Source organism: Phoxinus phoxinus (genome assembly GCF_949152265.1).
Source record: "Phoxinus phoxinus genome assembly, chromosome: 10".
In the NCBI taxonomy this organism is placed as follows: Eukaryota; Metazoa; Chordata; class Actinopteri; order Cypriniformes; family Leuciscidae; genus Phoxinus; species Phoxinus phoxinus.
Window position 1 is genome coordinate 15,313,810 of NC_136885.1, and position 13,473 is coordinate 15,327,282.

General features: G+C 37.3%; 1 protein-coding gene across 5 annotated transcripts in view; it reads left to right on the top strand.

The window, feature by feature from the left end:
* fhod3b (formin homology 2 domain containing 3b) overlaps window positions 1–13,473 on the top strand; it is a 177,958-nt gene that overhangs the window by 139,680 nt on the left and 24,805 nt on the right. For 3 of the 5 annotated variants that reach the window (XM_079625110.1, XM_079625111.1, XM_079625112.1), the window contains 3 exons: window positions 10,848–10,952; window positions 11,405–11,539; window positions 12,081–12,131. In XM_079625110.1, the coding sequence (XP_079481236.1) occupies window positions 10,848–10,952; window positions 11,405–11,539; window positions 12,081–12,131 (291 nt within the window). Of the gene's footprint in view, window positions 1–4,464; window positions 4,534–7,293; window positions 7,342–10,847; window positions 10,953–11,404; window positions 11,540–12,080; window positions 12,132–13,473 lie in introns of all 5 variants that reach the window. The other 2 variants (XM_079625108.1, XM_079625109.1) reach the window with 1 other exon arrangement.

A 13,473-nucleotide genomic window follows, 5' to 3' on the forward strand; every position in this document is an offset into this window, starting at 1 on the left:
AGCATGAGGTACTCGATCTTGTCCTTGTATATTTAGTTGTAAACTATAATCATACAACTTACTCATATCCTATGAATGTTTCAAGGGACAAAGGGGAACGCACAGATATCCGCAGCTGTATATCAGCCATTGAAAAAGCTTCATATGTTTTTTTCTCTCATCCAGCAAGTCAGTCGTTTGGAGGGACACAGTAAGTTCACGTGAGGCTGTGGAAGAGTGAGGCCAGCTCAGCCGCTCTGTGTTAGTGGAATGTTGAAAAGTCTGGAGGTATTCTGTGTCTCTGAGCAAATCTTACTAGAGCCCCGGAAAATCTACTCGGCAGTGCGTGGAATTGGCCGTCCCATTTGATTAATTAGAACCCGCGATGAGAAACAAAGTAGAAATACAAACATTGCAACAAGAATAAAAAATAAAAAACAATTTCAAGCATCAAATTAGATATAGTCCATAGTAACAATTAATTCCATAAAATTAAATAATATATAATTATAAATATAATATAATTAATTCATGTACTGAAGTTCAAAAGTTTGGGGTTAGTAATTTATTTATTTATTTGTGGAAAGAAATGTATACTTTTATTCTGCAAGGATGCATTAAATTGATTAACAGTAACAGTAAATCATTTTTATATTTCATGTAAATACTGTTCTTTTGATCTTTCTATTCATCAAAGAATTCTTTAAAAAACGTTGATCAGGGTTTCTGTAAAAATATTAAGTAACTGTTTTCAACATTAATAACATAATTATGTAAGCCTAATAATATGACATGTTCCATGAGCACAAAATCAGCATGCTAGAATGATTTTTGAAGGATCATGTGACTGATGACTGGAGTAATGATGCTGAAAATTCAGCTTTGCCATCACAGGAATAGATTACTTTTTAAAACATATTAAAATAGAAAACAGTTATTTTAAGTTGTTATAATATTTCACAAAATTGCTGTATTTTTACTGTATTTTTGAATACATTGTTTTTGAATAAATGCAGCCTTGAGCACAAGAGCCTTCTTTCAAAAAAGTTTTAAACATCTTACTGACCCCAAACTTTTGAACTGTACTGTATTATGATTTACCAATGGGCTAAGAAAATAAGAGAGATATTATTATCTAAATGTAAATAAATTAAGTAAATGTCACGGGTATGGTGCGGATGAAGACAAGCAGAGGCACAATAGTTCCAATTCAAGCATTTACTACAACAAACTCACACAACTGGTACAGGCAGACGGGTAACACACTCAACACACAGTAACATATACATTGACCGACAACTGAAAGGTGAAAGACAGGAACTTAAATACACAGATGATAACGAGTGACGACAGGTGATGATGATGATTAACAATGACTAATTAACTAAACACAGGTGACAGAACTGAACTAATGATGATGAAGAAAACAGAAAGTCCATGATAAACGTGACAGTAAATGTATCTTGTTTTAAATGTTCTTAATTGAAAACAAGACCAAAATACTGATTAAAATATAGTACATTTAAAAAAAGAAAATTCTCTCTTGTATGTTAAATGTCTGATTGTACTTAAAATGTAAATTTTCTCTATTGAATTTGTGTTAAAGAAAATATCATAGATTTATAATATTTGTCGTCACACAGTTATCAGCAACCAGCACCAGTCAAAATCAATATTACATTAAATACCAACAAAATTGTTGCTGTGAACTTGTGTCTGTCGGAAACCCATGAACATGTCTGAGGGTCAGCAATACTCCTGTCACATTGGCCCTCATTTATGAAAAGTGCGTACACCAAATTTCCAGCGTACACCTGGCGTACACCCAAAACCACGGGGACTTTGCGATTTATCAATATGGACGTTGGCGTACGGCACGCTCAAATCCTACGCCAGCTCAGGAGGTGGTGTACATGTACGCACGTTTTGAGTTAGTGCTGAAATGTGCAGAAAAACAATTCCTAACACCACAAAACGCACTGACAAACTAAAGATATGATATATTATGACCCACTGTAAAAAAACAACAACAACATAGAAATTATAAACTTCAGTGTTTATTTTTGTGAGTTAAGCCCGGCAGGTGCGCACGGACTGGGTTCAGTAATGAAAGGCTTTCAATGACCAAAAAATTATTCAGACTGACAAAATAATTAAAATGACATTCTTCTTCTTTTAAATAATAATAATAATAATACAAATAATAATAATAACAACGACATTCTTCTTCTAAATAACAATAAGCGTCATTAATAATCAAAATCATAATACTAATAAGAAGAATATTACAAATTGTCATGCAATTATTCACATCATCATCACTATTGTACACCCCAATACATGTGATGTCATGCGAAATTCAACGCTAATAGTTTCAAAACACGTGCTGTAAAATAATGCATTGTTGTGATAGGTAATTTGCTCAACCAACCAGCGATTTAAACTGGATTTCCACCGGAGAAGTCTCTCCTCTTTGCCGTCTTCCGTGTGTCCATGGCGTAAAATGAGGGCGTGGGGAGGCGGAGACGTGAATATATAGGGGCGTGTTAATCTAATGACGATCGTTTTTAGCCGCGGCATTTATCAAGGGCAGGTATTGCGTACACCTGAATTTCAAAGGTACGCACAGCTTCATAAATCAGGCGGTGAGAGGAGTGTAAGCATAATCTTACGCCAACATATACGCCCGTTTCGACGCAAGATTGATAAATGAGGGCCATTATCTTTATATTGCACATCATTTTGTTGAGCTGCACAGACTGCTTGTGCTTTTTAATTATTGATGACAGAATATGCTGTTATTGATGGGCTTCATGGGTTATTTTTCTTAGAGCGGTTTGGTTGACAGATAGTTGAATTCATCTCAGTCAGTCATCTGATCCTGATGTCTGTTAGCTAACCCACCACAGGAAATTAGAAGGACCTTTGATGTGCGGTGTTTTCCATATTAGTAATAAATACCAGTCTACTAGGAGACGGGAAGAGAGAGAGACCCTTGAGCAGTGAGGCACAGGACTCTTTCTCCTAAAGGTCTTAATTGTTTGCTGTATTAACTGTTGTGTATCTCAGTGGGTCTCAACTGGTGGGTCATGACCCAAAAATCAGTTATTGGGCTGATCTGACAATGGGATGAGAATTGTGACGATTTCAACGAATCTGGTTCAGAATCCTCCTAAAAACTATGGCTCCATAATAGTTCCAGAAACATTTTTTTTTGTAGTACCATATTTTTTGAAAGAATCAATGCAATTCTTACAAAAGGTTGGCTTACACACTGTGACTTTCATAGTCTTTTTAGTGCTGGCATGAATTCAATCCAATTTAGCCTTAACTATGTATTAAACAACTATAATAAACAAAAAGCATAATAACATATTTCATTCATTAATATTTATAACATTTTGCTGACAAAACAAATAATGTGGATCTTTAACTACAGTTCACATCAAATGAACAACCAGACTTCCTTTTTTCGTTCCATTGACTTCCATGCATACACAAGTGGAAGGAAATGCAAGCTCATACGAATTTCGCTTTCGTTCCAAAGTTCAAGTTTGGTGAACTCTGACTTGTGAATTTTTATCATATAAAGACATGTGACCAATAAAAGATAAACCTCTTATTTGAATTAAAAGAACACACACTTTAATAAATCTGCAAGATTGCAGCATTGCAGTAAAGTGGAGAGAATATTATTCCATTTTGGACATATTAAATGTTGAATTAAACAAAAACGTCATATTATGTTGCAGTGCAATTTTGCGTCTAGTTTGATTGCGGCGTAAGTTATCCGTGTTTGATTCATTAAAAAGAGCTGACTCATTAGAGTCATTTGTTCGGGAATTGGACTGGACTAGTTGCATTGTATGCTTTTGATTCAGTAAAAAGAATCAGCTTGTAAGAGTCATTCATTCAGAAGTCGGACTACACTGGTCACGCTGTAGACGTACAGTATGTTGTGTTTAATTGCTTTGTTGTCGGAAAGAATAGGAATCATGTAGGACGGCTGCTTCATTCTTGCATATTCCTTGGGGAAATTGGCTTATTAAAGCCAAAATGTAAAAAAATATATTTAGTCAATATTTAAGGGATTTTGAAGAAAGTGTAGCGACCATAAACATTTCCCACACTATTGTGTATATTCACCATTCTATCTAGATAATCAGCTTGTAGATGATTGCGAATTTTTGGTAAAATAACTCATATTTACAATCATTCTGATAAAATGTGAAGGCAGCATTATTCACAATGGTTTGTATCCTTCTTGTTGTGTTGAAGTGACTGTCATTTTGTAAAAGTTTAACCACGTAACGTAATATGACTTTGTCTATATGTTTTGTGTTATGATTCCCTGTGTCATTTCTTCTACCGTCAGAGCATGTGGTGAAGGTCCTTATTCTTGTCCTCTCCTTTCATTTTCGCTTGACCTTTTCTTTCCTGTGCCCATCCCTCCTTACAACCCTCAATACCTCCTTTTCGCCACAGAGAGGAGGAAGAGGAGGAGAAGGATGAGGAGCTACAGAAAGCAGAGCTCTCTAGACAGGCATCCGACAGGTATTTCAGCAGAATAGGATTCCAGGGTGTTGAGTCTTAGAGCTAGAAACCAGACTGTAGATCCTTATCCATTTTCTGATGCTATCTCTTCCCTGACTTGACTAACATAAATGTCTCCCAACATATCATGGTTTTCCCCATCATTTACTCAAACGTCTGCTGTTATTCTGTTGTTCGTAGCTGGATGGCATCAACAGTAGAGGAAGCTTCTAGCTTGTGTTTGCCTTTAAAGTGCATGGTCAACTTCATTCCAAATGCCATTGATACAGACAATGAGGAAAACCTCCGGGACAGGTCTGGGATTAAGGTTATCCGCAAGGCCCCAGTGTCTTCCCCTCCTTTTACCCCTGATTTTGGCCCCCCGATATCACCCAGACTGTCTTCTTGGGCTTCGGTCAGGTCCTTGGGGGCCCTCCCGTCCCAGGGTTCCTCTGTTACCTCCTCAGCCTCCACCTCCCCAAGCGAAGACCCACTGTCCCCTGTCCTCCCTCTGCTCTCTTCCACCCTTCTTCCTGCTTCCCCTGTGGATTCGGACAAGGTTTCCGGGGGCACTCTGCAGGGTCGAGACCCAGACAAGCACTGCAGGTAGTGCAGATAGACGCAGTAGATTCTCGCCACTCACAGAACAAGTTGCCATGCATGTACAGATGGGCTCTGTTCCAAACCCTAGTGAGCTGCCTACATAGACACATATATATGAATATTCCTGACACAAAAGCTTTTCCAGTAGACAGGAGTATATAGCCAAATTTTAAGGCAGCTTCTCAAATATCATTTGGGGTTAAAGCTATCCCAAAATCAGGGATGTACAGAATTCAGTACTTAATGGCTCTCTTTCAAGTTTGAAATTGAATTGAATTTGACACCTCACATGAAGTATATCTATCTATCTATCCATACATACATACATGCCCAGAAGGCATTGTGTCAAAGTCAATTACAAATACGTTATTCAGTTCTGAAATAGTAGCATCTGATTGATAAATTAGCTACATGTTAACACCAAAAAAAAAAAAAGGGAGCTTCCTATACTGACAATAAAGTTTGAAATAGAGCCATTCAAAGCTGCATGTCTGACTCAGAGAATGACTTTCACTCCCACATAAGTCAAGCTATGAGATCCCTCAGAGGTAACATTTGGAAACCCATTTCTGTTTTCACTGATTCAAGACTCACAAACACTATGACCACATTATTTGTGGACTTTTATGCTCTAATAGGAAGGAAGTGTGACATTGGGTTTGCTTGATCTCTGGATCTCCTGTGAATGGCGAGGGTTTATTGTTTTGCCTGTTCCATCAAACCTACCTTCTGAAAAGAGTCAGACCCTCACCTAGTGGATCATCACTATATCCCTTTGTATCCTCTTCCAAGAGAACACAGTAAAATGTCCTGTATCCACCAGAAATTGCAGCCTCGCAAAAAGTGCAACACTCGCTGCGTCTTATGGTCATGCGCAATATTGTGGCTTAACCTGTCTTATATATCAAATCCTCAGACCAATAAAAGGAGAAATATATAATAGTACGATCATAGCCTGATAAATCTTTATACTCAATGGGTTTTATGTTGGATCCTTAATATTTGATGGAATGTAAAAAGACTTATTTATAAACTAAAGTCTCTCTTTTTTCTTTTTCTTGAACCAGCCACTGTAGTGCAAGACACTCCCTAAAGGATGCTAACTTTTACTGACATTTACAACTCATCTGCCTTTCATTGAGGCATTGTACCACTACAAAGCCAAGAGAAGCCTGTAAATTAAGTCACATATAAACGGGCAATTGTATTTCAACCTGAACAGTGCCTGTAGGGTCCACATTTCATGAGAATGAAGCTGAAAATGCTTTGCAATGTCATGTGCCTGTTTGGCTGACATTAAGACTGTGGCAGCTTGAGGAACCCATCTGGATTATAAAGTGGATCAAAGAAAGCTCTTTTTTTTAGTCTGTTGAGACTGTATGCAAACACTTTAATATGCAGCTTTAATATGATTAATGCTGTAATAGCCTATTTACACAACAGTCTTATGCTAAGGGCACAGTACGCTTATAAAGTCAACATGACATCTAAATCTTCTCTTCTGGGAAAACTGGGAAACTATTGATGACTATAGTGACTAGCAAGCAAGGGGTCAATATTTGACTGGTTAGCATGGTCCAGTTTACCCTGCTGCTAGGTGTTATAACCACCATTTGGCAAAAAGTATCTTTCTTCATTGATGACCCTTTAAAAGTAGTTATTTTACATGCAAAACAATCGCTAATATTCACTCTGGCAGATTATTATTATTTTTGGTTGGCTCTTAAAAGCATAGAGGCCCCGGTTTCACAGACAGGGCTTAGATTAAGCCAGGATTAGGCCTTAGTTAATTAGGACATTTAAGTAGTTTTTATAGACGCGCCCACTGCTGTGCATCTTGAGACAAAACAATGGCACTGACATATTACACATTAAGACATGTCAGTGCAAGTTGCTTTCAGTTAAAACAGCCCAAACATGCATTTTAGTCTGAGACTAGGCTTAGGCCTTGTCTGTGAAACCGGGCAAAATTTGCTTGTATGTAATGCAAGGCCTTTAAACATATATTGGCACTAATAAACAGAGGCTGCTTTGATTCACGTTCTGTCTGTATTGTCTTTGTACTTGTCTCTCGACTGCACTTGTTCCTCTGTTTCTGTCACAGCTTTGAGTCAGACTAATCTTTCTGTAATATATGTGTCGATTACTCACTTTTCATGTTCTTTCTTTTCTGTGCAGTCTGTCAGATGTTAAGTACTCAAACACATCATGCAGTTCTTGTGGCAGGTAAGGGAACAAGTTGGAAACAAAATCAAGTTTGTGAGCTGTGGTGCACAATTTAAAAAGGGAAAGGTTGTGGCTCTCATGTTGGTTCAAGTCTGGCTTATGCCTTTTCGTAAGCTCTTTATCCCATCTTTTCTTGATCATTTCTTGAGGGCTTTTCACACTTGAAATAGTTAACCCTGGGTCATTCACAACGGATAAAGAGATTCCTGGGTTATATTGCTTCACGTTTCACACTGCTCATACAGTACTTTACCCGGGGTTAACAATTATTACTGGGTATTCATACAGTGACGTTTCACACTGTACACTGATTGGGCTAATGCCGCACACAGTATGTTTACATAAAAGCTCTAGCATTGCATATCCTCATATCATATTTTGCTGACTGTACTATCAAGTTTATCCTTGAAGGACTTTTCGGACTAAAAAGGAAGGAATTAAATGGTCTCTTCTTTACTCCAAGGGCCCTATTTTAACAATCTAAGCCATTGTCTAAAGCACAGGCCGCCAGTGCACTCGGTGTATCCGAATCCACTTTTGCTAGTTTAAAGACGGGAAAAAATGGTCTGAGCGCCAGGCGCATGCATGGTCTATTCTCGTAATGAGTAATGGGTGTGTTTTGGGCGTAACGTGAAATAAACCAACCAGAGTCTCATCTCCCACTTCCCTTTAAAAGCCAGTTGCGCTTGCGCCATGGCGGATTGCTATTTACCGAATTTGCAAGTGTAAAGACTGAACGTGTCTCCAGAGCGCAAACGGATCTACTCGTGCACGAGGTTAAAGCGCGCAAGCAGACCATCTCTCTGGGACAAGCCGGATTCCACCATATCTTTATGTACACAATATTAGTTTTTACATTGTAATCCTTTTTTTTTAATATATTTGGCTAGTTTGTGTGCTGTTGCGCGTCCCTGTGTGTGTAATAAGCAGAGTGTACACGCGTTGTGGACCCGCCTATAGGCGTACATTACTAACGTGCTCTTTAAATAAAAAAAAAATTTGACTTTAGACCAGGGGTTTTTTTGACGCCGTTTCAATTGCCTCAAAATAGCAACGCGCCAACAATGTGCCTGAACACGCCTTGTTTTTAGACCAGCATTGGGCGCACAAATGGGCGCAATTGCATTTGCTATTTAAACAATGTGGCGCAGGACGTGAAAATGATAACTGCGTTGGGCTGAAACAAGCAAAAAACACTTGCGTTGCACTTGGCACTGCATTGCGCCGGGTGTAAGATAGGGCCCCAATTGTCCAATTGACATTTATTCCCCTCAGACGTTGAAACATAATGTTTATACAACGTGATTGGCTCTCGGTTGCTAAGCATCTAGCTGTAACATTCTAACGCTGCATCGTTTCACGCCATACACGTTTGGCACCGCAATGCAGGGTTAATAACCCTGGGTAAAAAGGGGTGCTAACTCTAAATTACAAGTGTGAAACGTTCCTTTAAGCCAGGGGTGTCAAACTCAGTTCCTGGAGGACCACAGCCCTGCAGTTTAGCTTCAACCTAAGTTAAACACACTTGATCCAGCTAATCAACTCCTTCAGGCTTATTTGAAAACTACAAGTAGGGCTGCGTCCGAAAACTTAGGCAGAGGACTTAGGCTGCCCTATCAGGCAATTACTTTGCAGGCAGCGTTTGTGTACGAAGGTACGAGGTACTGCCTTCAAAAAACAGGAAGTGAAGCTAACATTAGATTCGGACATGCCTTGATGCCTTCCTACCTTGCAATGCAGCTTCCGAAGGCATCATTTTTAAGTTTTCCGACGCAGCCTAGGTGTGTTGGAGCAGAGTTGAAAACTCTAGGACTGTTTGACACCCCCTGCTTTAAGCGTGGTTTAGAATGATGATAAACCGGGGTTAAGCGCAGTGTGAAAAGTCCTTTGATGTCTACAAATAGTTTTAAAAGGATAAAGGTATGCCCTACTAAAAAGTTTTTAATATTGATATATTTTTTAAGTTTTAAATAATTACAAGAATGAAGTCCAATATTCTGAAAGGAAGACAACACCAAAATATAAAATATACATTTAATAATTTAATTTCATTAAATTTCATTTAATATAATCGCAAAGATATTATGTATCACATCAACCCAGACTGGTTATATGCTTTAACCAATATTCAGACTGGTTAAAATTCTACAGAACAGGACTTTATTTGGCAAGGCTAAAACGATTCACTTTAAAGACTTTTTATGCTGTCAGGTGCTGGAACACATTGAAATTTAGAACACTATCTGTTTTTCCCATTGGTATTAAGCCAGTATTCATTCCCGGCTCTCAGTTCTTACTCCGATAATGTGTGTAATGAATCACAGCAGACTCGAACATACAGGCAAGTGTAAGGAGCGAATGACAGCATGTCACTGACCTCTTTTAATGAAGATGGGATCGTGCAGAGAAATGATCTCCCACGTCGTTAATCACATCTCCCAGTACAAGGTCATATCGCGTACATCTCCAGCCAGCGATCGGAACTGGCAAGCAGCTTTATTTGGGAAGAAGTTTTTATTTTGTCACCTACTCATGTAAAGTCTGGATTTAGGTGTGTGTGTGTGTGTGTGTGTGTGTGTGTGTGTGTGTGTGTGTGTGTGTGTGTGTGTGTGTGTGTGTGTGTGTGTGTGTGTGTGTGTGTGTGTGTGTGTGTGTGTGTGTGTGTGTGTGTGTGTGTGTGTGTGTGTGTGTGTGTGTGTGTGTGTGTGTGTGTGTGTGTGTGTGTGTGTGTGTGTGTGTGTGTGTGTGTGTGTGTCTTTGGCTTTTTGGGGAGTATGTGAGGCTTCACATTGGCCTCTTCATTCAGGACGTCTGTAGTGTTGTGGTCCTGATGGAGGAAATACAGACTTCATTTGGATTCAGAGCTTCACGCCCCCTTGTCTGTGTGTACTAGCTGATGATATGAGTGATAAATGAAGTGAATGGAAAAGATGGTCATTAGTTCTCTTGGATAAATCAAGACTTTAGCTTTAGGCTGTTAAGAGGTAAACTTCAGGACAACAAATTCCCACAAATCAACTTTGTTATAATATACACTGTAAAACAAATATATATTTTTAAGTCTCTTATGCTAACTTAGGCTGCATTTATTTGATCAAAGAAGGGAGAGAGAAAAACAGTTAAACAGCATTATTACTCCAATCTTCAGTGTCACTTGATTTGGTGCTCAGTAAGCATTTATTATTATTATTAATGTTAAAAATAGTTGCTTAATTTTTTATGGAAACAAAATTTTAAATCGAAAATGTATTGTAATGTTATAAATGTCTTTACTGTCAGTTTTTCACTTTGATTCATTTAATCCGTCTTTGCTGAATACAATTCTTTCTTTAAAAAAAAATCTTTTTAACAATATTTTCTATTTCAAATATTAAAAAACAAAACAAAAACAAAAATATGTAAAATCTAAAAATGTATATAATTAAAGTATTTGTTGTTTTTGTGGCTGAATAATTTGTGGCTAAACTATGAACAGACTATCAAATTCTTCTTCCTCCTTCCTTTAGCAATGGCTACGCAGGAACATATCCTGGCAGGTCGCCTGGGGTGTCCAGTGCCCCCTCCACACCCTACAACCGTTGCGGACCGTCTGGGGGTCCAGGACCGGACAGGTGAGCCACTGTTCTTCTTTGAAGTACATGTGTGCAAGTGCATTCAAGGCTGAAATGGTTATATATATTAGATTCAGATGTTTTTTTAAGATGGTTATTAAGTTGGGTGTCCACCTTCGAGATAATCACCATATTTATAATGAAAGTCATAAATATATATAAAAAAATCCCCTCTCCACCTCATAAATGTATAAGATTCTTAAACAAAATTAACCACTTTTATGATTTGTTTTTTTTTACGCAAAATCTGTTGCTCCATCAATATGCAATACAAACATATATCATTTTTTTTCTGCAATCATTCTATGGGAGTAGTGTAACGCACATTTTTTCTTAAGGTGTGCCTTAACACATACGATTAATTCAAATGCATGTGAAATTGTGTCATTAATTTACGTCATGCAGTTAGATAATACTGATGTTCTGTAATATTGATCCTCTTTAATTTCCAGGCCGACTCTGGGTGGTTTGTTGACCTCTTCCTACAGGCAGCACCAGGACTCTCTGAATGCAGAACGTGAGCGGAGGCGTCTGGAGAGAGAGGAAAGACTTCAGCGGATTGAAAGAGAGGAGAGAAGCCGTTTCAAGTTTGTGCCCTTTCTTAGCATTTCATTATGATGCCATTGTTGTATGCACCCAGGACTACATTATTTCATTAATATGACAAATATATCAGCGTTTTCGACGTCTGATTCGTTTCCGAATCTCTTTTATGTTGGAGATGACCATGAGAAACATTTTGTCCAACAGTTTGGAGAAACAGCTGAGGCCTCTATCCAATTTTTTTTATCGGAGATCTGGGAGTTTTCCTGATTGGACAAGTTATTGCCTCTTATTATGGTCATTTAAAAGAAAACAGCATTTAGGACAGACAGTGAATAATCACGGTGGACTGCAGGAAGACAAACGCTTGTTCTTTCTGTATCTTTTTCATAGAAAAGTCTTTGAGTCCTGTAGTCAACCTCTACTGTTGTGTAATAACAAAAACATCAACTTGAATTGTTAATGTTTGATTAACATTAAACATAATGTAACCCCAGGAACTGAAATGTCTTTGGTAGATAATATAAAAGGCATTATTTTTAGCTTCTTGTACGTGTTTTTTCATGTTTATTGTCTTCATTGCAGTCGGGATTATGTGGACAAGAGAGAAGAGGTCAAACAAGCACGAGAAGAAAGGTACATTCCAGACTGACTTTTACTTATATATAGCATAAATAATATAATATAATATAATATAATATAATATAATATAATATAATATAATATAATATAATTAGTAGAATATAGTATTTTTAAAAAATTAATTTTAAAGATAAAATTTGTAATGATTAAAAACAAAAATAATATATATTTTTTTATATATATTAAAATGTCATTTATTTCTGTGATGGCAAAGCTGAATTTTCAGCATCATTACTCCAGACTTCAGTCACATGATCATTTAGAAATGATTCTAATATGCTGTTTGGGGGGAATAATAGAAATAGAAAATAACATTTGATCAATGCTTCTTTGCTGAATACAAATATAATTTTTTACCTAATAATAATATAGAAAAATAAAATATCATAGTATCATATCATAAAAATTACAGTCTCTAGTTATGCAATAAAATGGAAAAAATGAATCTGTTACAAAAAAGTCCATACAAAAAATAATTTCGAAGATTCATGATAATAATATACATTATAGTATTGTGATGTTGTTGCTAGTGTAAAACATTCCTTATATCTCTGACACTGTAGTAAAGTTCAAAAAATCTTCATGCCAAAAAATCCTTCTGCCTTCTTTGTAATGAATTATATCAGTGTCTTATCAAAGATGAGCATTCCAATCATATTGGATAAATTACTGCAGTGCAAATATATTATAAAGCCTTGAGCCCTGTTTAATATTAATTATCAGCGCACCGATAGTAATGCACCTTGAAAACATTTATTAGAACGAGCAGCAGATGGGAAGCGAGTCGGCACGCGCTGCAGGTGAAATATGGCGTCAGGGCCCCTGAACGGCTGCTGTAGATTAAGACCTTTAAAGACGGCAGCACAAGGTGTGTAATTGACTTTAGACATGGGCTTTTTCCATTTACAGTAAATGTTAAAAACATTCATCCTGGCAAGTGGAATGACTCAATGTCTTTGCATTTATTTTAGATCTTATCGAAAGTCAAGGTCTTTTCGAACCTTACAGTATGAGTATTGTATAACTATGTGATGGAATTAAAGGATTCGGGTGATAGAAAGGAAATGTTATATAGTTATGAAACATCTGGTTCTTGTTTTTGGTAATATTGTATATTAGTGCTGGTGCACATTTTTGGGGTTGATAAGACAGGATGGGAGCAGACAGCATCTGTGTTGACACCTGTTAAGGGAGAGTTATAGGCTTATATATAGAGTTATATGGGAGGATTTGGTGAGTTTGGAAATCTCAAAAATCTTGAAAAGAGTATTTATGCACAAAGTCTATGAAATTTGTTTAAAGGTACAATCTGTAATTTTTTCTCCGCAAGAGGTCG